This window comes from Pleurodeles waltl, chromosome 2_2 (genome assembly GCF_031143425.1).
Source record: "Pleurodeles waltl isolate 20211129_DDA chromosome 2_2, aPleWal1.hap1.20221129, whole genome shotgun sequence".
Taxonomy (NCBI): Eukaryota; Metazoa; Chordata; class Amphibia; order Caudata; family Salamandridae; genus Pleurodeles; species Pleurodeles waltl.
This window is the reverse complement of record NC_090439.1, coordinates 471,913,843-471,940,788: the sequence shown is the minus strand read 5'-3', so window position 1 is coordinate 471,940,788 and position 26,946 is coordinate 471,913,843. Positions and strand designations below refer to the sequence as shown.

At 45.3% G+C, this 26,946-nt stretch overlaps 1 protein-coding gene across 2 annotated transcripts in view; it reads right to left on the bottom strand.

Annotated features, from left to right (window-relative positions):
- Positions 1-26,946, bottom strand: part of LPIN2 (lipin 2) — a 599,770-nt gene that overhangs the window by 353,354 nt on the left and 219,470 nt on the right. For both annotated transcript variants that reach the window (XM_069219965.1, XM_069219964.1), the window contains exon 7: positions 965-1,313. In XM_069219965.1, coding sequence (XP_069076066.1) covers positions 965-1,313 — 349 coding nt within the window. The remainder of the gene's footprint in view (positions 1-964; positions 1,314-26,946) is intronic.

Sequence of the window (26,946 nt, the reverse complement as noted above, 5' to 3'; positions counted from 1 at the left end):
GCAGCCGCTGGCAGCGCCGCTCTGCATCCAGCACTGGAGCCAAACGACCGACTGGTGCTGAGGGCAAACCCGTTGGCAGGAATCCAGTAGGGGACCCCTTCCAAACCCATGGAGCTCAAAGGCCCTCCAAAGGGGATGGGCCATCCAAATATGACGTGTATGGCCTCAGAGAAGCATTTAGTTGGGCGGGTGTCACTGTAGCTCTTTGAAAGTCAGGAATGCTCAGAGCAGATCCTGGTACCGGCTCCGCTTTGGAACGAGACCTGGAGTGCCAATGCTCCCGCGCCTCGGACGAGGATTTGGACAGGCGCAGCAAAGACTAAGATCTCTTGGAATTCTTTTGTTGGGACTTACCTGACAAATTGGATTGAGTTGATGACCATCAGGTGCAGATCTGCGAGCGGTCCGGGGACCGGACAGCTTGAGGGAACACTCCCTCAGCACCGTCTGGTGCATGGCCCGGCAGTCCTTGGAGTCGTGGTCACTCTTCAAGCACCACAGACAACCCAAGTATGGGTCTGTCACAAACATCTGCTTTTGGCAAGTACTATATGGACTAAAACCCATAGGTATTTTAGGGGATATGTCTATCGCACTAGGAGAAGAAATTCTCCAAAATTTTTTGACAAAAAGTAAAAAAAATTACTGAGGGGTATATCTTCATAGGTCAGCGCTAACTGGTGTGGAAAGAAAAGAACTGCTGTCAACGCAGTGGGGTGACACCTTTGTAGGAACTGCGCAGTTCACTTCAGGTGGGAATGATAGACATATTATCCAAACAGCACCCTCAACTGGTGAGCAGGGGTACTGCTCGAAAAGTTCTCGATTCAGGGTGATGCATGAGGAATATTCTAAGACAAGGAATCTGCAGTTAGAAGTCTCTGTCAGGTCACAATATTTCATTTAGAATTCCTGATTTTGTTTTGAAACTCTTAGAGGAAAACTGTGCTGCATAATAAATTACCTTTCTTTTTTGAAGGAGAGTCCATTTTAGATGCTGGTTTCAGTTCAGATGAAGCATCCTGTTCCAAAATATCAGCTAACTGGTGACAAACTTCAGTTGGTGAAATGGGTGAATCTCCCAGGCTTTCCAATTTGGGTTCCACTGTTTCAGAAGCTGAGTCCGTTGTGTCTACCGGTGAAAAAGTGACACGAGGTCTTGGCTCTGGCTTTAATACAGTACAGACTGAATTCTCCATGGCAATGTTTTCCTCTGCCATGGCTTCTGAGCTAAGGATGACCCTGAAGTGAGTATTCTCTGATGGGGTTATGGTGGCTGTTTTCGGATGTTCGAGTCTTTCCTTCTTGCAGACCTAAAAAGATCATAAGCAAACTTGTATTAACAATCTTTTTCATGCCCCAAACTCCAATTCCTTTCATGACAGCAAACATTAAGGCTCAATTTTTAAAAATTCCAAAGTCATTTCTGTAACAGATGATGAATTCTTGAGTAAGTCAGTTGTAAACTTGCATTTGCTATTCACAGTTCTCAAAGCAAATATTGTGTGTGTGAACAAAGGTGAAAGAAAACAGTGTTGGCAGTCAAAACAGGGATCCATTGTAGGGGACATAGTGCTATCGCTTTGCGTTTAAAAGTTTACCAAATACAACATGCCACAGCACTCCAGTTGCTTCTAAAGTAGTTCATCAATTCTTAGGATGATGTTATTTCAACATACAGTAAGAACAGCATGGGCATAGCTCTTCTGTTGATGATACATACAATAACAGTCTTAACCTTAACTAAAATAACAACCCTTAAATAACAGCCTTTCTTAGTGAAATCCTAGTTCCTCGAGCTTCGATTGTGTTGTCTGTTTGGTGTCACTCAGAGTTCCTGGGTGAAAAGCATCCCCCTAATTCATACTTCTAATTCTATATGTTTTCAAATAATCCTAATCAGAACTAAATCAGAATTTCCTCCTTTTGCCACTCAACACCACTTTATTAAAGAAAAGCAAATAGACTGACCTAGGAAGCTATCACTAGTTAGATCATGTTTTATACATAGCCTCTCCAATTTCAATCTTGTTGCAACTGAGATTTCACTGTGTCATAATTCTTTTAACACATTCAACAGCTACTGATTTATATTTAGAGTTGGAGATTTCAATCCTCTACCGCTTGAGGCAGACTCAATACCTTCCTAAAGACTTTGCCTAGAATATATTTTATTGCATAAACAAAGCTCTTGGATGGCAGCTAAGATCTTAGTTATACTCCCTTGGATCTCCAATTTAAAAGTCAGTTTAAAATCACACACTACTGATAGAGTCTGTCTGTCCAGCTTGCTATTCTCTAGATGCAAAGAGAAAACTTTAGTACCTGAGTTTTTTTGCAGGGCTACTGCTTTTTTGCAGGGCTACTGCGGTGAGATCCAGAAAGGCTAAATTGTCAGTATAAATGAGACAAGCAAACTGCCAACAGTAGGTGGCTTCTTACTCCTTGTAGGGAGTTAGATAGACAAAAAAAATAAAAAAATAAACTGTAAAAGAGGAAGGCAAGAGCCTTGTTTTCATTCACTGCTGATTATGATGCCAACAGTTCCTTTGCCCTCCTGCCCTAACAAGACATGCTCAGCTATCTGCACGAAGACAAAAGGACTAAAGAAAACCTTCTGGGATACCCATTCCAACTATGCTTCCTTCATAACAATCTATGGCCTACCAGGCTGAAAGCAAATTTCCATGTACAAAGCAGACACTAATGCTTCCTATTCTGGCAGATCTGCAGAAAACGTATCCCAGTGCAAAGAGATGATGTGGCAGATTACTCTGGTCTAAATCCAGCCTGCTCAATAGATAATGTTTGATTACTGCTGGCACAATCTCCAAGACAAGTGAGTATTTTAGACAACACGTCTATTAAAAAGATTCATCCGCAGGTAGCCAGATCATCTTTTTGCCCTTTTCAAAAAAAGATTAGTTTAATTAGTTAATCTTCGCAACTTGACTATCATACCCAAGGGTATTAGAGTTTGAAAGTACGGGCTGAAAAAGTCAGCCCAGAGCTTACGGTCTCTTTTTATAGACTTAATTTGAAATTCTGCCTGAGCCTACCATTTTGCTTGTCTTAAGACTTTTTATGAAACCAACTATTTCATGAGGCTCTGGGCTCAACCCTCGATCTTTAAAATGCAATACAATGTTTGGAGGGATATCAACATGTAAGTTACCAAAATGGAAAATGTTACTTACCTAGTAGACATCTGTTTGTGGCATGTAGTGCTGTAGATTCACATGCACCCTCCCTCCTCCCCGGAGATGGGACTTGAGAAAGTTGATAGTGAATCCCAGAGTGTGAGGAGATCCACTTTGAGTTGAGTGTGACACAGACAGTGTTGTAACGAGCTGGCTTTGATTAGCCAGTCATCCACGTAAGGGAAGATTTTAATGTGTTGACGTCAGATATGCGGCAACTACTGCTAGATATTTTGTAAAGACCCTGGGAGTGGCTGTGACTTCAAAAGGTAAGATCTTGAACTAGTAATGCTTCCCCGCAATTACAAATCTGAGATACATGTGGTGAGCTGGATGAACGAAAACATGGACGTTAGCATCCTTTAGATCTAAAGCGGTCATAAAGTCGCTTCGCTGTAACAGTGGGATGACATCTTGGAGAGTCACCATATGGAAATGCTGTGAGAGAAGATAGAGATTTAGTGGTCTGTGATCTAGAATTGGCCTGAGTGACTAGCCTTTCTTTGGAATAAGGAAGTATAGGGAGTATATTCCGGACCCTTGCTGTGCCAGCACAGAAGTGGACTTTCTGAAGCAGTCAGCCACAAGGCCTCCAAAAGTCCATCATTCTCCAAGACTACGTGTCACATTTGCTCTCAGACTCTTTTTTCATAACTGATTTTTCTTTTTATTAATTACATTCAATTGTTTGCAAGGCAGCACATGTTTGGCCATGCCTGGGTAATTCAGTTCTGATATTTGCTGTCTAACCTTCCTAATCAAATAATATTTTCCAGACATTTGTCATCAATTCCCAGTAAGCTAATCAACACACTTCCACTGCCCAGAATGCCTACCTGGGAGCTAAAAAGAGATTTTGTAGGATTATAAAACTCATACAATGAAAACAAAATGAATATACTAACAATTCACATAAGTGCAGTTCCCACACATCTTCCTTTGCTATAAGCCAGAAAACGTAGGGATGAAGATGATTTCTATGCAGTGCCCTAATCTTTACAATATCACTCATTATCGCCTAAAGAGTAAAGAGGATTCTTTGGTATTTACACTTCTGAGGTCCACCAGCTGGCTTTTGCCCTTGAAAATCTACTCCCTCACTATTCACCTGCTCTTGCCTGGATGGGTAACCTGTTCTGAAGTAGGGCCACCGCCGCATTCTGACAGAATAGAAGTCTGTAAAAGCATGGGGGGTGCCCATAAGGATGTGACAAACTTTAAAATCCTGCAGAACCTTTGCCGATAATTAATAGGAAATAAAGTTTGCAGACCAGTTAGGTATTTGCGAATACTACGCAAGCATGCTCTAGGGAAAACAAAATCTGAAACCCTGCAATTAGTCAAATTGTATTTTGCTAAGGAAGAGTTTTGAAGACATATCTTGATTTAGAGGACAATTTATCTCCACGAAAATCTTAGAAATACTGGCAGTATAGTATGCTCTTGTGTTTTTGTATCTTTTGAAGGAAGACAAAGTGTATAATTTCTGACAGATAACCACTTGAGAGACAAATTAGTACATTTCTGCTCCAAATCCAAATTAGAGGTACTCCCAGATGTGGATTTTTGCAAAAAGGTGTTTTTAATTTTACTTGTAGTACCTGTAGGCCTCAGGTTTGCATTAAATAAACCACTTTATGCCTATCACTGGAAAAAGGACTTCCAAGATACATTAACATATCAATACCACATTTAATCATTTTGTGAACATAAATGGTACCTTCCAAGTTCATGTTGCCTTCACTGTACATTCAAGTATGGATACTACAACTATTACTACAAGTACCATTACAACTACTACATCCAATGTTCATAGGGGAGGACGGCAACAGTGGAGGGGTAGAGAATTACACTATTTCAAGGCCAAGTAGAACATCCGACCACACTGGCTTGTTTAACTGTCGAAACCTGGGCAAGGCACTGCTGGGAGAATTGCAGACACCTCGTAGGACACTATAGAAGGAACAGGCAGCAAAGACAGACTGGGCCACTGCCCATCAGAGCTTTGTAGACAAAGCAGAGAACCTTAAAATGGATAGGTCTGTCCACAGGAAGTCAGCGAAAGTCCCCAAGGTGGGTTGAGATATGGATGCATTAGGACAAATGCCCCAAAAGGAAAACTGCCATTTTCTGGATGATCTGAAGATGCTCAACAAGGCATTTATTTACTCCCAGGTATAAAAGATTTCCATATTCTAAACAAGATATAACAACAGCCTGAATAACAGTTGGCTGGGTCTCAGCAGGCAAAGACAAGAAATTTCCTCAAATATCGGAGAAGACCAAAACAATAGGTTGTCACCGTACTAATCTGCTGATTAAACTTAAGGTGGTTATCCAGTCAAATGCGCAGATTTTTCACTGTGGGAGTCGGTACCTGGAACTGGACCTAGCTCGGTCGGTCACTATTGCGGCCCCTAGCGAGTGGGCTGATTTTCTACTACCATAATTTCCTTTTTACAGCCATTCAAATATACACAAATAATGACCATCCATATGGCAACTGAGGGCAGTGCTTAAATTTAGATGAGGCCTTGTTCTCACCAGCCATCAATCGGATGATAACCAGTGTATTGTCCAGAAATTACGTAGAAGCCAAAAGCTTCCACACTGTCTGCTAAAGGGCACATTTAGACATTGAAAAGTGTAGGTTTCACAGACTAACCCTGCAGCACCCCATACTGTATTTGCCTCACTGATACGTGGAAGCTTTAGATAATACCTGAAAAGAGCCATTGCTCTGAAACGAGCCAAACCAATTTAGAGCTAGGCCAGAGACACCACACTCTTCCAGTCTCACCTGAATAGTGGCTGGTGAGACACTGTCTCAAATGCCGCACTAAGGTCCAGTAAGATCAAAGACACTGTCAGCGGCGGCCGGTAATTTTCGGAGAGAGGGGGGCGGGCAGCACACACACACACACATTCATCCATTCACAACATTCATCAACATTCAAACATACACACATGCAACAAACATTAATTTAAAAAACACACACTTACCTTTAGCCTCGGAGGTCCCAGGAGGGCTGGGACTGCTGCCTTCCCTCACTGGCTGACCTAAAGGCAGCAGCCCCAACTTCGTTACAGAGTGGGATGGGGTCAGTGAGACTGCTGACCCCACCCCACTCTGTGACAAGGTGTCACTGATTGACACTTGCCCTGGGCGCTTCAGGGCGTAAACCCGAAGCGCCGGGTCGAAGTCAATGGGTGATGCTTCCCCTCATTACAGAGGGGAAGGGCCTCGAGGCACTTTTGCTGAGCTGAGGAGGTTACGCACATAGGAGCTGTGACCTCTTCAGCCGAGCGAAGTTCAGCTCAGGCAGCCAGGAGTCTGGCAAACTGCGCATGTCTCGCTCCTGGCTTCCTGAGCTGAACACGGAGTGTCTGTCAGGCTGACCTTTGCTCAGCCTGACAGGCACTCTTCATGAGGGGCAAAAGGTGAGGGGGAGTGGCCCCTCCATCCTAAAGGACAGGCCGCAGCTGGACACTGTGTCTCCAGCATCAAGAATGGCTAATTTCTTCTGTCACCATCAAAAGCTCAGTCTCCATGCTATGGCACAGGCAAAAGCCTTACTGGGAGTGCTGAAAAAGAAGGTGTTACTCGAGATAGTTAAAAAATTGGAAGTAGTGATATAAGGCTGTAATTCTCGAGTTTGGATTTATCTAGCAAATGTTTCTTCAATAAAGTAAGAACCATTGCATACTTCCAGGCCTGCAGGACTGTCTCTGTAGTGATCAATGAGTTCATTACCTCAAAAAAAGGAGGAAACAAAACAGAACTGGCCCACTTTAAAAACCATACAGGAGCCGGGTCCAGAGGGAGAGCCCAATTTCACTGAAGAAACCAAAGCAAATTATTTACATTTGTTAAGAAGCATACACTTTAACAGAGAGTCTCTCCCTGCCGGCTACTGCTCACTTATATATGTTCCACAGCATTACCAGCTAAATTACCTGTAAAAGATGCATTAATATCAGATTTTTGTTTTTTAAAGAAATCCGCAAGGTCATTGCATTTCTTTTCCAAGAGAGAAGGATCAGGAGAAAGGTGCACTGGATCCATCAAAGATTTTACAATTATACCTCATTGCTGGACTGATGGGAATTATTGATTTTCTCAGCATATTACACAACTCTAGGCTGGCATAATAGATTTATGATACTCTTTAATAGTCTTTTTAAAGCTCTGTTTAGCACCCTCAACATAAGATCTGCCCTAAATATGTTCCAAGGACTTACAATTTGTCTTCATCTGTAATAAGTTTCAAACACTAGAAGCATCAAGCATGAGAGCTGGCAGTGCTTGCTAAGACTTGCTTTTATACAGTTAGATATAAAAATGAAAGTGACTGACTTCACTTTTACATATTAGCTGGGACTGTATTTTGACAGCACTTTGGTGCTTTACAGAATTTGCACAAGACTGCAAACGATATAATGTATGTCGGTGCAATAGCCAGATGGCCAATATTCCATCGGTCTGGAGAACTCTTATCAAATTCTGAGGTGAGGGAAATGGGCAAAGTCTGAACAACGCAGTTTAGTTTAGAGGAACTTGAACTCTTCTAGAGTGCTAAATGCATTATTTGAAATTATCCAGACATTCAGCATTTCAAGAATGGTATACAGTTGGTTTGTTTTCTGCTCTTTGAAAAGCTTCTCACGTAATCACATAAGATGACTAAATGAGCAGACAAGAAGGACCTAGTTGAGGAGTCACCCTGAAAGTGATATAAATGAAGCAAAATGTGAAGGAAAAATGCCTAACCTTAGAACTGCTTGATTTGGCCAACAATGGTATCTCAAACAAAACTGGCCTCTCCCACACAACCTTGCTTTAAAGTAGAAATTTTGAAAGGATCAACTTTCCATTTGAGAAGCACTGAACTGGTTAACTGCATCTTCATCTCAAATAGGAAATGAGGATTTGTATTTTCATATCAACTTCTGATTTTAAACCTCAAAGTACTCTACAACACAACAGCAAGAAATAATGCCTGGAGAGCATGCAAAGTCTCACAACTGAGGCAATCTGTCTGCAAATTGTTTTCCTCATGTGCAGACGTCTGGAAGACTCTGTCCCGAACACCACTTCCTCCATCAAGAACAAGATGATCCACTCCCCCTTCTGTGATCTCAGCCCTTTTAAAACTACTAAAGAAAGGAACAAATATAGAAGAGGCAAGGACAGGCTGTTTCTGCTATTGCCCTTGTCTTTGGAATGTCCATACCACAGATATTAACAATACATCATGCGTCATGCAGCAGAGGAACAAAGTGAAACCCCATTGTCGTAGCTTCTCCCATCTTTACACACTGTGGTATTGAAGGGCGAGATCTGTGCAATCCTTACTGGCTTCCCTGACCACTTTAAAAATATTTAGTTGGAATCCACGTAGTACTGGGCCTGTACACACTTTGTAAGCCTCCAGGAGCTTCTATATCTATGTTGCTGCAAAGTCAGATGTTTTCGTGACCTTCCCCCTCCATAAAGACAATGCCCATTTGCTGCTTTACTATCACGAAGTGGTTAAATTATATAGCGTGTTCAGCAAATTAACAAAATAATTAGTTCTTATCTAGGATTATTAAATAATATGACAATTTAAAGTAGGTCTCAAAAGCAATTACAAATACCATTCTGAACTTTGTGACAGCAAAGAAAATTCATAGATGCATCATTACTTTCATATAGAGTCAAGAAACATTTTGATTTTAGAAAGGCCAAAGAAAATCTCAAATAGATGGACAGCAAGAAAAGGATGGTTACTTGTAGTTCATGTTATGAATCACAGAAATCTTGACAAATCATAAACACTGAATAACTCTGCAGTCCCTGCGTGTACCCAGTACCATTTCTTAACAAATATATAATCCATTTTAAACTCCTATATGGTGTCATTGTTCATCAGGTCATAATGGCCAATCAAAGGGTCCATTTCTTTTTCTGAGTGAATAAACCAAACGGAATACTGATTTGAATATGCGTTTTAGCACTATTGTTCAGAAAGGTGAACATGTATGAAGAAACAGAAAAAAAAAATGTAGCCTGAAAGGGTCGTATTATGAAAGAGCTGATCAAGGTTACTTCAATGACCCATGGGGCTTCTCTACCCACAGTGCGCTCTACTGGCTTGCCTCAGGGAGCGCACTTTTTTCCCCAAATGGAAAATAAACCAAGATGGCAACACATTATTTGCGCTCGAATGCCCAACTGAAGAGTCGGGAAGGAGGGTGACTTGTTTATGTCTTCAATGATGATACCTATGATGTGGAACAAGGATTACAAGCAAATAATCTTTTCTTCTGCATCGTAGGATATTCATTGATTGTCATGAACACTGAACAGGATAGCAAGCTTAAACATGCCGCAAAACGCGGTTGTTGGGCAGTAGAAAAGAAATGGTCTTATCTCAAAAGATTTTTTAATGTCTCGTGGCCCAGTTTAGTATCCGCTTTGGCACCAGAGTCTAAACAATAGTCTTTAGTGAATGCACTTCCAGATAGCTGCCTCACAAGTCAACCACAGGCACACGTCCAAGCCACACTGTAGTAGTTGCTTTGCCTCTGGCTGAGTGCACTCTAAGCCGGCCTGGTGATGATTTATTGGCTAACGGATAATATAGCACGATGCAAGACACTATCCATCTAGCTAAAGATCGCAAAATCTTATATTAATGGTCCATAATTAGTAAACAGTTGGGACATTCTCTCAAATCTTTGGTCTTGTCCTGATAGAATGGTAATGCCCTTCTAACATCTAAATAGTGTAAAGCGCTTTCAGGAGGCGTTGAAGGATTGCAGGAAAAAGATTGGAGAGTAAATCAATATGAAAATCAGAAACCATGTTAGGGAGAAAGGAGGTATGTGTTCTCATCACTACTGTGCAGCAGAAAACAGAGTATGGTACTGCAATCAATACTGTTTGCAACTCAATCTCCCAGCTTAAGTAATAGCTATTAAGAATGCTGTTTTCCAAAATAAATGCTGCAACGTATATTTATATATTGTTCAATGGTGAACCCATTCATTTAGAGAGTACTGTATTCAAATCGCAGGGTGGAGAGGGATGTCGGACTGCAGGGTAGATGTGTTTCAGTTCTTCAACAAAATCCTTCACAATTTCTATCTTGAAGAAAGAGTAGCGGGCTGGAGATTTTCTGCAAACAGTGATGGCTGCCAGATGTTCTTTATTTAATGTAAACTGCAACTCAGATTGAGCTAATTATAGTAGACAAGGAACAATTGTCTTATTGACAAGATAACTGTGTCCTTTTTGTTGGCACCAAATACAGAAACTTTTCCACTTAAAAGAATACCATGCTCTAATAGACTAATACTTAGCTCCGCTTAAGATTTTATATAAGACAGTGTTAAATTTAGATGACCATACTATCCGATCTCAGGAGCCATGCAGGCAAATTTAAGATAGAAGAGTCGGGTGTTGAAATTGTCCCTGTAGTCTTGTCAATAGATCCAGTCGGTATGGCAACCTTTTGAGCAGTCTTAAAGACATCTGTAACAAGTCCTGGTGCCACCACTGTCTGGACTAATCTGGAGCTACTAAAATCATCATCTTCGCTGCTAATCTGAGGAGTTTGAAGATCACCTTTGGTATTAATGGAATTGGCGGAAACTCGTGGAGTAATGGCCTCCACCAAAAGGCCGTTCCCTAGTGATCATTTTTCTAGGTAACTGGATTTGAAGTATCTGAATTTTTGTGTTTTCTCTTGGTGCAAAGAAAGGTAAAGGAGTACACCATTCACAAACAATCTGTTTTAGAACCCTGTCATGCAAAATCTTTTTGTGATACTCTTCATAATACCTGCTGCGAAATCAGCCGGTACAGTCATCTTTCCTTGAATGTGAATTGCTGACCAATTCAGATCAATTGAGCTTATTATGACAGTGGTCTCAATCTGGTGCCTCCTTGTCGATTTATGTAATGCATGGTGGGGGTGTTGTCTGTCTGAATAGTAGATGACTGACTTAGGTGCAAAAGAAAAGCTTTGAGAGCTAGATGGACAGCTTGGAGCTCCAGATAATTTATGTGGTAGGATTTTTCTTTTTTTCCAACCACTGTCCATGAACTGCTAAATGTTGAAGGTGAACTCTCCCGCGCGTTACGAAAACATCTGTTCGTATTATTTGCGTCAGTAGTTGTTGAAATGGGATTCCAATCAGTAAATTTCTTCTTTGGCACCACCCTGCCAGCATCAACAGCATTCGGACAACTTTGCCTTTGAAACTGTTTCTCCTCTAAACACTGTTGGAGTGTTCTTATTTGCAGTCTTACATAGGGAAAATATTAATGCAGGAGGCCAGTCAACTCAAAAGGGAGGCAATCATTCTCACAGGTGAATGATGAGCTGGTTTGAGTACATGGTATTTGTCCTAGATAGCAGTAACTCTCTCCTTCAAAAAACACGTTTGCTTTTATGGTGTCCAGTGTTACTCCAAGATATGACAGATTTTGAACTGGTATGGATATCGACTTTTTGTTTATTGATTTGCAGATCTAATCTATATAGTAATAGCCCTGTCGTTAAATTCATTTGGAATTTACTTGAACTGTTCAGTTGGCCAAGTTAATGGGTAGACAAATATTCCAATTATTCTTAGATAAGCTGCTATTATTGCCATGCACTTTGAAAACGTATATAGTGCTATCTTCAGGCCAAAGGAAACCATAGGAATTTTCTGTGTGCATGTGCAATAGGGATGTGGAAATATGCATCGTGTAAGTCTATCACACACATTCCTTCCCCTTGTATCAGCTGTGGGTAAATTTAATGAAGGGCTAGCATCCAAAATTTGTATTTCTTATATGAGTTTCTGTACCAGAAATCCAGTATAGGTCTAAATTTCTTACTCAAACCTTTTTCATTTATGAAGAAATATCTGGAGTAATTCCCTAAATCTTTTTGGATAAGTAGGTACTTCTCTATTGCTCTTTTTCTGAGCAAAATAGAGGTTTCTTTCCTGAGAATTGATAGCTGGTGTTTCGCCTTTGGTTCTGGTGCAATGGGCGGAGGAATGGATTTGAAATGTATATAATATCAGCAATCTATACTACTGAGCACCCATCTGTCGTTTCGGATTAAAATCCACTCTGCCATCTTCCAAGATACGGCTCCCCCCACTGGATTAAGAAACAGAGGAGGAGGTTATTAGAACGTGTGTGCCTTGTACCTGATGAATGTCTTCCAATAGACGATAGTGATTTTGCGTAAGTTGTTCTTTGTCTAGATAATAAATGCTAATAAAACTATATTTGAATTTTGAGGATACTGTTGTTGTTGCTGTTGTTGGTCATCTGCTAATGACAGGTTTGAATCCTCCTTTGGTAGAATCTGCGGTCCCCGATGTATATGGAGATCTGAAGAATGTATTTTTCTCCTCTAGGTCTACTGCTTTTAAAGTCTCTGATTCACTTTTCATCTGCATTTCTTACTCTGCGTGCTGACCAAAAAGTGATTGTCCTGAAAACTAAAGGTTCAGAATTTTCAAAAGAGCCTTAGGCTTCAGTGTAGCGAGACATAGCCATGAAGATCTCCTTTCTGAAATTCCCTGGCAAAATCTACGGGCTGCTAAGTCTGTGGAGTCTACAGCTACACTTATTTTCTGATTAGCTACTAGAGAGTTCTCTTGTAATATTTCCAACTTTGTAGGAAAGAGCCTCTTTATTTATGGTCACCCTCTACTTTTTGCCCCCAGTGCTAATGTGTATGACACTGTTAGTGCACGAGAAGCCAGTTATCCAGGCCTCAGTGCCTGTGCTCTCTCCCTAAAGTGCAGGCATATAAGCACGAGCTTCTATGTCTCTATAGCGTCCTTTCCATTAAGGCACACTATAAGTGCAGGCCAGTCCACTGGATAACATAGGACTTAAGCCCCGGTTGACTAGGGCTACTAGCTCCATTATGAAACCACCTAGATATGTCAAGTTTGGTATCTAACAATTTGCCTTCTCTCCCCTAACATGACTCTCGTGTTGAGGGACAGCTGGCATGCACCCAGGGGACACACTAGAGGTTGCCCACCTGTTTGCCACCTTACTTTGTGCTCTGGCCATGCAGCCTGCACTTTTCCCCACACCTGCTGTCGCCAAGACCGAGTTCTGCCCTGCCAGGCAGCCTGGACACTCCCGTAGGTCAGAACAGAGGGCTGAGGCGTGCAGGAGGGCATACCTTCCGCTCCCCCAGCCTGGCTAGTGAACAGAGCCATCAGAGTGATGAGCTTCAAAGGCTGCACAGTCCCCGAAAGCCATAAATGCTGTCCTCCAGCGAGGAAACAGCTCTCCCCCCCTACCCCAGGCACATTTGCTCTTGGACAGACGGAAAATTAGGTATGCAGGTCTGTGCACATCCCCCCATAGGCTGACCACATCTCTGGGATAAGCAGCCAGATCTGTGCACAAAATCTTACTTTCTGCCATCTTAAAAGTAGCAGAATAGAGGGTTCTGGGTAGCTAAAGGTGGCCTGTCCCACCGGATATGGTCACCTTAGGAGAAGATTAGCTGTAGTAGATAGTTGCCTATTGGTCACTAGTCTCCACACCCCTAACTCTCTTAAATCCTGGATTTAAGGGACATCCCTGGCACCAGAACTCAGATCTGATTGACCAACTTCAAAGAAGGACCAGAAGAAGCTCTGTATCATCGACAACCGGACTCTGCTCACTGCTTCAAAGCAAAAGAGGGAAACTCTGTCACTAAAGTAACCGACTAGGAACTGCGTGATCGACCTTCGTCCTTGACAAACTCATCACTCCCGACCAGAGGGATACCTGTGGAAGCCAGAAGCACCTTCAGACTCTCTTGGACTAGTGGCACTAGCACCTGCAAACTGTAGGTAAAAAGGACTGCTAAATCCTCAGTTTCACTGGGCATCGGGCCCGCCCTGAGATCGCCTAAAGCAGAGTGGTCTAGTGCCTTCTGGGAGTTGTAGTCCAGCCTGACTCCAAGTTTCAGGCCGCTACCTCACTCAGTAACTTCCAAAAGGATTCCGGCACCTTTACCACGGCTAAGGCTTGTTGGTTGCCAGCCCACTAACTCACTCCTTCACTCACTGCTGCAGATGCAGGGCACAGCCTGCAACCTGCATCAAACATTTGCAACCCATCCCCAGCTGAGATTTTGCATCTCCTTTTCATCGTCTTGCCAGTGTTAAAATCAGCACCAGTGCAACACCCAAGTGATCGTATGTCTCATTCAGGACCACAGACAGCCAGGGCAACCTGCATCCGGATGTCATGGAGTAGGTAAAACTGATCGGACTTGTCCCTTGTGATCTAGTCCAAGGGACTGCAGTAGCTTATCCTTCCCCTGACCCCCAACCCCCAAGGGTTACATGCAACTCATCCTTAAATGCATTTTTGCAACATAAGACATTTGACTTCAATGCAATGTTTAAATGCCATTCTTGCAGCAATTTTCTATTGCTTCTAAAATCAATATCTCTAGTTCTGAACCTATACTCTTCGTTTTGGTGTCTAAATTTATTTAAAAATAAGCTTTATTTTTATAAGTTGGTGTTGGATTTCTTTCCAGTCATGACAATTACTTATTGTCCATGTTTGTGCAGTGAAATGAAATGCTTAACATATGCTCCTCTAAGTAAAGCCTGACTGCTCTTTGCCACACTACAAGGACAGAGCTAAGAATTTACTAGTGTGAATCCAAGGACCATCTCACATGGTAAGGACTAACCCCCACACCACATAATGAACGAGTTACTTACCTTCGGTAACGACTTTTCTGGTGGATACATTAGCTACCTGTGGATTCCTCACCTCATGAATACTCCCATGGCGCCAGCATTCTACGGAAATCTTCTTACTAGTCTCTGCACGTCGACGAGGACGTCACTGTCTCGCACGCGACGCCGTCTGACGTCATACAGGCAATAAGAGGTCCTCGACGACGTGCGGACGTCAGTACCAATCATTTTTTTTTTTTACGTGCATGAGAACAACCAGGCAATGCAATGAAAGAACAAAGCAACATCCATTATATTGTAAAAATACACCACATTGTATGAATAACTGTAAATCTTTTTATGTACATATATATATATATATATATATATATATATATATATATATATATATATAAAACTCTCTCTTTTAAAATATATACACACACCAAGTATATACATAAAGATATATACACATATACCTATATATATATAAATATATTATATATATACATCTATTGCACCCTCAAAGACCAAGAGGAGCACACTCAAGGATTACTTGGCAAGACCATAAAGGCAACGGGGAGGCGGGTGGGACCGTGAGGAATCCACAGGTAGCTAATGTATCCACCAGAAAAGTCGTTACCGAAGGTAAGTAACTCGTTCTTCTGATGGATACAACTACCTGTGGATTCCTCACCTCATGAATAGAGTCCCAAAGCAGTACCACGCCCGGCGGTGGGTGCCTAAATGGTCAAACCAAGAAATCCTGCAGCACTGACCGTGCAAAATGGCCGTCCCTTCTAACCTCAGAATCTAAACAGTAATGTTTTGCAAAAGTGTGAAGGGACGACCAAGTTGCGGCCTTGCAGATGTCGACCACAGGAACACCTCTGGCTAAGGCCGAAGTGGCCGACTTAGCTCTGGTGGAATGAGCTCTAATGCCCTCAGGAGGATCCTTCTTTGCCAAAGAGTAACATATTTTAATGCAAAGAACAACCCACCTGGATAGTGTTCTCTTGTGGACTGCCTTTCCTCTCCTCTTGCCCACGTATCCAATAAACAGCTGATCCTCCAGCCTGAAATCCTTTGTTCTATCGATAAAGAAGCTCAATGCTCTCTTTGGGTCCAGACGGTGCAGTCTTTCTTCCTCTTTGGAAGGATGAGGCGGAGGATAGAACGTGGACAAAGTAATTGCCTGAGCCAAATGGAAGGGTGAAACAACCTTCGGGAGGAAAGCAGCCTTGGTCCTCAACACCACCTTATCCCCATAAAAAGTTGTATAAGGGGGTTTTACTGATAAGGCCTGCAACTCACTCACTCTCCTTGCTGATGTTATAGCTATCAGGAAGACTGTTTTTAAAACCAAATACCTCAAGGGGCAAGAATGCATAGGTTCAAAAGGGGACCCCCATAAGGAAAGTCAGGACTAAGGACAAATCCCATTGCGGCATAACGAATGGCTTTGGAGGATATTGATTTAGAAGACCTTTCAAGAATCTGATAACAATAGGGGATTTAAATAAAGATGGTTGGTCTGGAAGACATATGAAGGCTGACAAGGCCGATAAATAACCTTTAATGGTAGCCACTGCACAACCTTTCTGCGCCAGAGATAGAGCAAAAGACAAAACGTCCGATAGATGAGCATGCAAAGGATCAATCTGCCTCTCTCCACACCACGCAACAAATTTAGACCACCTATTAGCGTAGATAGATTTAGTGGAGTGTCGCCTGGCCGCTAATATAACATCCACTACCTCAGGCGGGAGAGAGAAGGAACTCAGGTTGCCCCGTTCAATCTCCAGGCATGTAGGTGCAGACTCTGGAGGTTGGGGTGTAGAACCTGCCCCTGCGACTGTGAGAGGAGGTCTGCCCTGAAAGGGAGACGGAGCGGCGGGCACGTTGAGAGTTGGAGAAGGTCGGAGTACCACACCCTCCTTGGCCAATCCGGAGCTATTAAGATTACTAGAGCCCGGTCTTGGCGAATCTTCCTCAATACTCGAGGAATCAAGGGTATGGGAGGAAACGCGTAAAGCAACTGGCCGCACCAGGTCATTTGAAACGCGTCCCCCAACGCTTCCTGCATCGGATACTGAAGGCTGCAGAACAACGGACAATGCGCGTTCTCTCGAGTGGCGAACAGATCTACCCGAGGAAACCCCCACTTCTGGAAGATTAAACGGACTTGATCTGGATGGAGACGCCACTCGTGGTCTGCCGAGAAGTGGCGACTGAGACTGTCCGCACGCACGTTCAAGACTCCGGCCAGATGGTTTGCTATCAAGCAAATCCGATGGTGCTTTGCCCAGGACCATAGTCGAAGAGCTTCTCTGCAGAGAAGGTACGACCCCACTCCTCCCTGCTTGTTTATGTACCACATCGTGGTAGTATTGTCCGTTAGGACCTGTATCGACTGACCACGAAGGGAAGGGAGGAAGGCCTTGAGAGCCAGACGTACAGCCCGTAACTCTAACAGATTGATGTGAAAAATCTGTTCCTCTGGAGACCAAAGACCTTTGATCTCCAGATCCCCCAGATGAGCTCCCCACCCTAGAGTGGAAGCATCCGTTATGACTGTGGCCACTGGTGGCGACTGCTGGAACGGCTTTCCTTGTGAAAGATTGTTGCTTGCAATCCACCACTTCAAATCCACAGCAGCATCTCTGGAGATCTTGACAGTACCCTCTAGATCCCCACTGTGTTGAGACCACTGCCTTCGGAGGCACCACTGAAGAGCCCTCATGTGCCAGCGAGCATGCGTGACCAACAGAATGCAGGAGGCAAAAAGACCGAGCAGACGAAGGACCTTGAGGACTGGAACTACCGCTCCATTTCGAAACATTGGAACCAAATCCTGAATATCTTGAATCCGCTGAGGCGGAGGAAAGGCCCGACCCAATGTTGTATCCAGTACTGCCCCTATGAACAGGAGGCGCTGAGAGGGCTCCAGGTGAGATTTGGGCTCGTTCACCGAAAAGCCCAGGTCGAACAACAACTGGGTTGTTGACTGCAGATGACGCAACACAAGCTCCGGGGACTTGGCTTTGATCAACCAATCGTCCAAGTAAGGGAATACTGCTATCCCCTTCCTTCTGAGCTCTGCCGCAACCACCGACATCACCTTCGTGAAGACTCGAGGTGCTGAAGTAAGACCAAACGGAAGGACCGCAAACTGGTAGTGTTGCGATCCCACCACAAACCGGAGATACTTCCTGTGTGACTTGAGTATCGGGATATGAAAGTAAGCATCCTGCAAGTCGACAGACACCATCCAGTCTTCCATGTTCAACGCCAAAAGCACCTGTGCTAGGGTCAGCATCTTGAACTTTTCCTGCTTGAGGAACCAATTCAAGATCCTCAGGTCCAGAATTGGTCTCAAACGACCATCCTTCTTGGGAATCAGGAAATACCTTGAGTAAACTCCTTGACCCCTTTCCTGCTCCGGGACCAACTCCACCGCGCCCTTTAAAAGGAGGACTTCTACCTCCTGTTCTAGCAACAGGAGGTGTTCTTGTGAACAATACGAAGGGCGGGGCGGGATGAGGGGCGGAAACTCCCGAAAGGGAAGGGTGTAGCCTTTTCCCACAACACTGAGAACCCAAGTGTCCGACGTAACAGTCTCCCATTTGGTGAGAAAATGCTGTAATCTTCCCCCTACAGGAGAGGAGTGAGTGGGAAATGGTGGAAGCCTAAGGCTGCTTCCCCTGCTGCACCCCGCCAGAGGATGAGGAAGAGGCAGAGTGCTGCTGAGAGGCTTCCCTGGTGCGGACCCTACCCCTCCCCCTAAAAGATCTATAGGGGTGGGAAGAGGCAGGTTGCTGATATCTTCCCCGAAAGGAAGAGGAGGAAGAGCCACGCCCAAATCCACGAAACCTCCTGAAGAATCTGGAAGAGGCCGTGGAAGAAGGAGCTTGGAGTCCCAACGACTTAGCCGTGGCCCTGCTCTCCTTAAAACGTTCCAAGGCCGAATCAGCCTTAGCCCCAAACAGTTTGTCCCCATCAAACGGGAGATCCAACAATGTGGACTGTACATCTGCCGAAAAGCCCGAGTTACGGAGCCAGGCCTGTCTCCTTTCCACCACAGTTGTGCCCATTGCTCTGGCTACCGAGTCGGTGGTATCCAGTCCCGTCTGGATAATTTGGGTCGCAGCAGCCTGGGCATCAGAGACAAGATCCAAAAGACCCTGGGGAAGCTCTGTAAACGAAGAGGAGATGTCATCCATCAGAGCATGAATATACCTCCCCAGGATACAGGTCGCATTAGTGGCCTTTAACGCCAGACTGCAGGACGAAAAAATCTTCTTCGACTGCGCCTCTAGCTTTTTTGAGTCTCTGTCCCCAGGCACCATCGGGAAAGAACCAGGCGCTGACTTGGACGAACAGGAGGCCTGCACTACCAAGCTCTCCGGCGTAGGGTGCCTAGATAGGAAACCAGGATCAGTTGGAGCCATCCGATACCTCCTGGCCACGGCTCTGTGAACTGCTGGGGAAGATGCCGGCCTCTTCCACACCTCTAAAACCGGATCCAGCAGAGCGTCATTAAAAGGTAACAGAGGCTCCGCCGCGGCTGAGGCCGGATGCAACACCTCCGTCAAAAGGTTTTGTTTTGCCTCCACCACCGGCAAAGGCAGGTCCAAAAAACTAGCTGCCTTCCGTACCACTGTATGAAAAGAAGCAGCTTCCTCAGTATATTCCCCCGGGGACGAAAGGTCCCACTCAGGGGAAGTGTCCAGCCCACTGGCCGACTCCAGTCCACGCAGCCCATCACCCGAGTCCTCTAGCTCTCCTTCCTCTAGGGCTCGTTGGTACTCCTGCTCTTCTAGTACCCGGAGAGCACGCCTCCTTGAATGCAGTCGTTGCTCAATCCGCGGAGTCGACAATGCCTCCGCCGAAGTCGGAGATCGGCGCCGATCTTCCGAAGCCACCGACGCCGCATCCGGCGCCACGGGTAACTTCGGCGCCGACTGAAGAGCAGCTGAAACAGATGGACCCACCGGAGTCACAGGCCGAAATCTCGACGTCGACGGGATGGAAATCCCTGGGGCCAATCCCTCCGAAGCCACCGGAGCGGCCACCAGCGCCGACACTGGCGCCGAGCCCACGTTCCCAAACGGGAGAAAGGGCATAAAGGGTGCCGGCCGAAGAGGCGCAGGATCACCCAAAGAAAAGGCCAAAGGCCCAGCCGGAGCACCCCCTGGAGCCATCTGTTGGAAGATGGCATACATCGCATTCAAGAATGCGGAACTATCGGCTCCAGGGGTGGGAAAAGCCGGATACTGGGGTGCCTGTCTCGGAGGCGACCCCGACTCCGGCCTCGGCGTCTGCGCCGGAGAAAACACTTGAGGCTCCAATACCTCAATCACCGACGCCTGTCCAGGCGAAGTTAGTGACGCCGGAGAGGGCAACGGCGTCGAAGGATGCGGCGTCACCGTGGGGCTGACCTCCCATGTCTTTCGGCGCCGATCCGGAGACCTGGAACGAGCCTCCCTTGAATGACGCCGAGATTCTCTACGGCGCCGGGAGTCTCGATGACGCCGATGTTTTGGAGAAGACTTCTTGTGATGCTTCTCCTTTGACTTGGCCATAAACAGCTTCGCCTCACGTTCTTTAAGGGCCTTCGGATTCATGTGCTGACATGAATCACAAGTCGAGACGTCGTGGTCGGAGCTCAAACACCAAAGGCAATCGGAATGAGGATCCGTCACCGACATCTTGCCTCCACACTCACGACAAGGCTTAAATCCAGACTTTCTCTGCGACATTATTTCCACAGAGAAAGAGTACGCAGCAAGATATACACTGTAACCGCAAGAGTAACAGTTGCTCCCTCGAAGATAACCGTTTCGAATGCACGGAAAAAAGGGAACTGACGTCCGCACGTCGTCGAGGACCTCTTATTGCCTGTATGACGTCAGACGGCGTCGCGTGCGAGACAGTGACGTCCTCGTCGACGTGCAGAGACTAGTAAGAAGATTTCCGTAGAATGCTGGCGCCATGGGAGTATTCATGAGGTGAGGAATCCACAGGTAGTTGTATCCATCAGAAACTCTACTTTTCTACACATATAATCTTTTTGACAGTGGTTTTGAAGATCTTCTATTAAGGATTGCATTCCTTTGCATAGCTCTTTGATAGCCATCCAGAAAGAGTGACACTAGAGTTTTTAATTTGGGATGCAGCTATTACACATACTTTCCTACCAACATTGTCTAGAAATGTGCTTTCATGCTCTGGAGGAGTGTAGGAGGCTGGACTGGCTTGTAGCGAGTACCAAGGGGTACTTGCACCTTGCACCAGGCCCAGTTATCCCTTATTAGTGTATAGGGTGTCTAGCAGCTTAGGCTGATAGATAATGGTAGCTTAGCAGAGCAGCTTAGGCTGAACTAGGTGACGAGTGAAGCTCCTACAGTACCACTAGTGTCATATGCACAATATCATAAGAAAACACAATACACAGATATACTAAAAATAAAGGTACTTTATTTTTATGACAATATGCCAAAAGTATCTCAGTGAGTACCCTCAGTATGAGGATAGCAAATATACACAAGATATATGTACACAATACCAAAATATGCAGTAATAGTATTAGAAAACAGTGCAAACAATGTATAGTTACAATAGGATGCAATGGAGACACATAGGGATAGGGGCAACACAAACCATATACTCCAAAAGTGGAATGCGAACCACGAATGGACCCCAAACCTATGTGACCTTGTAGAGGGTCGCTGGGACTATTAGAAAATAGTAAGGGTTAGAAAAATAGCCCACCCCAAGACCATGAAAAGTGAGGGCAAAGTGCACTAAAGTTCCCCAAAGGACATAGAAGTCGTGATAGGGGAATTCTGCAGGAAAGACACAAACCAGCAATGCAACAACGATGGATTTCCAGTCGAGGGTACCTGTGGAACAAGGGGACCAAGTCCAAAAGTCACAAGCAAGTCGGAGATGGGCAGATGCCCAGGAAATGCCAGCTGTGGGTGCAAAGAAGCTGCTACTGGACAGTAGAAGCTTAGGTTTCTGCAGGAACGACAAGGGCTAGAGACTTCCCCTTTGGAGGACGGATCCCTCACGCCGTGGAGAGTCGTGCAGAAGTGTTTTCCCGCCGAAAGACCGCCAACAAGCCTTGCTAGCTGCAAATCGTGCGGTTAGTGTTTTTGGATGCTGCTGTGGCCCAGGAGGGACCAGGATGTCGCCAATTGCGTCAGGGGACAGAGGGGGCGTCGAGCAAGACAAGGAGCCCTCTCAGCAGCAGGCAGCACCCGCAGAAGTGCCAGAAACAGGCACTACGAGGATGCGTGAAACGGTGCTCACCCGAAGTCGCACAAAGGAGTCCCACGTCGCCGGAGGACAACTTAGGAGGTCGTGCAATGCAGGTTAGAGTGCCGTGGACCCAGGCTGGACTGTGCACAAAGGATTTCCGCCGGAAGTGCACGGAGGCCGGAGTAGCTGCAAAAGTCGCGGTTCCCAGCAAATCAGTCTGGCGTGGGGAGGCAAGGACTTACCTCCACCAAACTTGGACTGAAGAGTCACTGGACTGTGGGAGTCACTTGGACAGAGTTGCTGGATTCAAGGGACCTCGCTCGTCGTGCTGAGAGGAGACCCAGGGTACCGGTGATGCAGTTCTTTGGTGCCTGCGGTTGCAGGGGGACGATTCCGTCGACCCATGGGAGATTTCTTCGGAGCTTCTAGTGCAGAGAGGAGGCAGACTACCCCCACAGCATGCACCACCAGGAAAACAGTCGAGAAGGCGGCAGGATCAGCGTTACAGAGTTGCAGTAGTCGTCTTCACTACTTTGTTGCAGTTTTGCAGGCTTCCAGCGCGGTCAGCAGTCGATTCCTTGGCAGAAGGTGAAGAGAGAGATGCAGAGGAACTCGGATGAGCTCTTGCATTCGTTATCTAAGGAATCCCAAGAGACAGAGACCCTAAATAGCCAGAAAAGAGGGTTTGGCTACCTAGGAGAGATGATAGGCTCCTTCAGGTGTTGCTAGCCTATCAGAAGGAGTCTCTGACGTCACCTGGTGGCACTGGCCACTCAGAGCAGTCCAGTGTGCGAGCAGCACCTCTGTTTCCAAGATGGCAGAGGTTTGGAGCACACTGGAGGAGCTCTGGGCACCTCCCAGGGGAGGTACAGGTCAGGGGAGTGGTCACTCCCCTTTCCTTTGTCCAGTTTCGCGCCAGAGCAGGGCTAAGGGGTCCCTGAACCAGTGTAGACTGGCTTATGCAGAAATGGGCACCATGTGTGCCCATGAAAGCATTTCCAGAGGCTGGGGGAGGCTACTCCTCCCCTGCCTTCACACCATTTTCCAAAGGGAAAGGGTGTAACACCCTCTCTCAGAGGAAGTCCTTTGTTCTGCCATCCTGGGCCAGGCCTGGCTGGACCCCAGGAGGGCAGAAGCCTGTCTGAGGGGTTGGAAGCTGCAGTGAAACCCCGGGAAAGGCAGTTTGGCAGTACCAGGGTCTGTGCTACAGACCACTGGGATCATGGGATTGTGCCCATGATCAAAATAGAGGTTTCTTTCCTGAGAATTGATAGCTGGTGTTTCGCCTTTGGTTCTGGTGCAATGGGCGGAGGAATGGATTTGAAATGTATATAATATCAGCAATCTATACTACTGAGCACCCATCTGTCGTTTCGGATTAAAATCCACTCTGCCATCTTCCAAGATACGGCTCCCCCCACTGGATTAAGAAACAGAGGAGGAGGTTATTAGAACGTGTGTGCCTTGTACCTGATGAATGTCTTCCAATAGACGATAGTGATTTTGCGTAAGTTGTTCTTTGTCTAGATAATAAATGCTAATAAAACTATATTTGAATTTTGAGGATACTGTTGTTGTTGCTGTTGTTGGTCATCTGCTAATGACAGGTTTGAATCCTCCTTTGGTAGAATCTGCGGTCCCCGATGTATATGGAGATCTGAAGAATTTATTTTTCTCCTCTAGGTCTACTGCTTTTAAAGTCTCTGATTCACTTTTCATCTGCATTTCTTACTCTGCGTGCTGACCAAAAAGTGATTGTCCTGAAAACTAAAGGTTCAGAATTTTCAAAAGAGCCTTAGGCTTCAGTGTAGCGAGACATAGCCATGAAGATCTCCTTTCTGAAATTCCCTGGCAAAATCTACGGGCTGCTAAGTCTGTGGAGTCTACAGCTACACTTATTTTCTGATTAGCTACTAGAGAGTTCTCTTGTAATATTTCCAACTTTGTAGGAAAGAGCCTCTTTATTTATGGTCACCCTCTACTTTTTGCCCCCAGTGCTGATGTGTATGACACTGTTAGTGCACGAGAAGCCAGTTATCCAGGCCTCAGTGCCTGTGCTCTCTCCCTAAAGTGCAGGCATATAAGCACGAGCTTCTATGTCTCTATAGCGTCCTTTCCATTAAGGCACACTATAAGTGCAGGCCAGTCCACTGGATAACATAGGACTTAAGCCCCGGTTGACTAGGGCTACTAGCTCCATTATGAAACCACCTAGATATGTCAAGTTTGGTATCTAACAATTTGCCTTCTCTCCCCTAACATGACTCTCGTGTTGAGGGACAGCTGGCATGCACCCAGGGGACACACTAGAGGTTGCCCACCTGTTTGCCACCTTACTTTGTGCTCTGGCCATGCAGCCTGCACTTTTCCCCACACCTGCTGTCGCCAAGACCGAGTTCTGCCCTGCCAGGCAGCCTGGACACTCCCGTAGGTCAGAACAGAGGGCTGAGGCGTGCAGGAGGGCATACCTTCCGCTCCCCCAGCCTGGCTAGTGAACAGAGCCATCAGAGTGATGAGCTTCAAAGGCTGCACAGTCCCCGAAAGCCATAAATGCTGTCCTCCAGCGAGGAAACAGCTCTCCCCCCCTACCCCAAGCACATTTGCTCTTGGACAGACGGAAAATTAGGTATGCAGGTCTGTGCACATCCCCCCATAGGCTGACCACATCTCTGGGATAAGCAGCCAGATCTGTGCACAAAATCTTACTTTCTGCCATCTTAAAAGTAGCAGAATAGAGGGTTCTGGGTAGCTAAAGGTGGCCTGTCCCACCGGATATGGTCACCTTAGGAGAAGATTAGCTGTAGTAGATAGTTGCCTATTGGTCACTAGTCTCCACACCCCTAACTCTCTTAAATCCTGGATTTAAGGGACATCCCTGGCACCAGAACTCAGATCTGATTGACCAACTTCAAAGAAGGACCAGAAGAAGCTCTGTATCATCGACAACCGGACTCTGCTCACTGCTTCAAAGCAAAAGAGGGAAACTCTGTCACTAAAGTAACCGACTAGGAACTGCGTGATCGACCTTCGTCCTTGACAAACTCATCACTCCCGACCAGAGGGATACCTGTGGAAGCCAGAAGCACCTTCAGACTCTCTTGGACTAGTGGCACTAGCACCTGCAAACTGTAGGTAAAAAGGACTGCTAAATCCTCAGTTTCACTGGGCATCGGGCCCGCCCTGAGATCGCCTAAAGCAGAGTGGTCTAGTGCCTTCTGGGAGTTGTAGTCCAGCCTGACTCCAAGTTTCAGGCCGCTACCTCACTCAGTAACTTCCAAAAGGATTCCGGCACCTTTACCACGGCTAAGGCTTGTTGGTTGCCAGCCCACTAACTCACTCCTTCACTCACTGCTGCAGATGCAGGGCACAGCCTGCAACCTGCATCAAACATTTGCAACCCATCCCCAGCTGAGATTTTGCATCTCCTTTTCATCGTCTTGCCAGTGTTAAAATCAGCACCAGTGCAACACCCAAGTGATCGTCTGTCTCATTCAGGACCACAGACAGCCAGGGCAACCTGCATCCGGATGTCATGGAGTAGGTAAAACTGATCGGACTTGTCCCTTGTGATCTAGTCCAAGGGACTGCAGTAGCTTATCCTTCCCCTGACCCCCAACCCCCAAGGGTTACATGCAACTCATCCTTAAATGCATTTTTGCAACATAAGACATTTGACTTCAATGCAATGTTTAAATGCCATTCTTGCAGCAATTTTCTATTGCTTCTAAAATCAATATCTCTAGTTCTGAACCTATACTCTTCGTTTTGGTGTCTAAATGTATTTAAAAATAAGCTTTATTTTTATAAGTTGGTGTTGGATTTCTTTCCAGTCATGACAATTACTTATTGTCCATGTTTGTGCAGTGAAATGAAATGCTTAACATATGCTCCTCTAAGTAAAGCCTGACTGCTCTTTGCCACACTACAAGGACAGAGCTAAGAATTTACTAGTGTGAATCCAAGGACCATCTCACATGGTAAGGACTAACCCCCACACCACATAATGAACGAGTTACTTACCTTCGGTAACGACTTTTCTGGTGGATACATTAGCTACCTGTGGATTCCTCACCTCATGAATACTCCAATGGCGCCAGCATTCTACGGAAATCTTCTTACTAGTCTCTGCACGTCGACGAGGACGTCACTGTCTCGCACGCGACGCCGTCTGACGTCATACAGGCAATAAGAGGTCCTCGACGACGTGCGGACGTCAGTACCAATCATTTTTTTTTTTACGTGCATGAGAACAACCAGGCAATGCAATGAAAGAACAAAGCAACATCCATTATATTGTAAAAATACACCACATTGTATGAATAACTGTAAATCTTTTTATGTACATATATATATATATATATATATAAAACTCTCTCTTTTAAAATATATACACACACCAAGTATATACATAAAGATATATACACATATACCTATATATATATAAATATATTATATATATACATCTATTGCACCCTCAAAGACCAAGAGGAGCACACTCAAGGATTACTTGGCAAGACCATAAAGGCAACGGGGAGGCGGGTGGGACCGTGAGGAATCCACAGGTAGCTAATGTATCCACTAGAAAAGTCGTTACCGAAGGTAAGTAACTCGTTCTTCTGATGGATACAACTACCTGTGGATTCCTCACCTCATGAATAGAGTCCCAAAGCAGTACCACGCCCGGCGGTGGGTGCCTAAATGGTCAAACCAAGAAATCCTGCAGCACTGACCGTGCAAAATGGCCGTCCCTTCTAACCTCAGAATCTAAACAGTAATG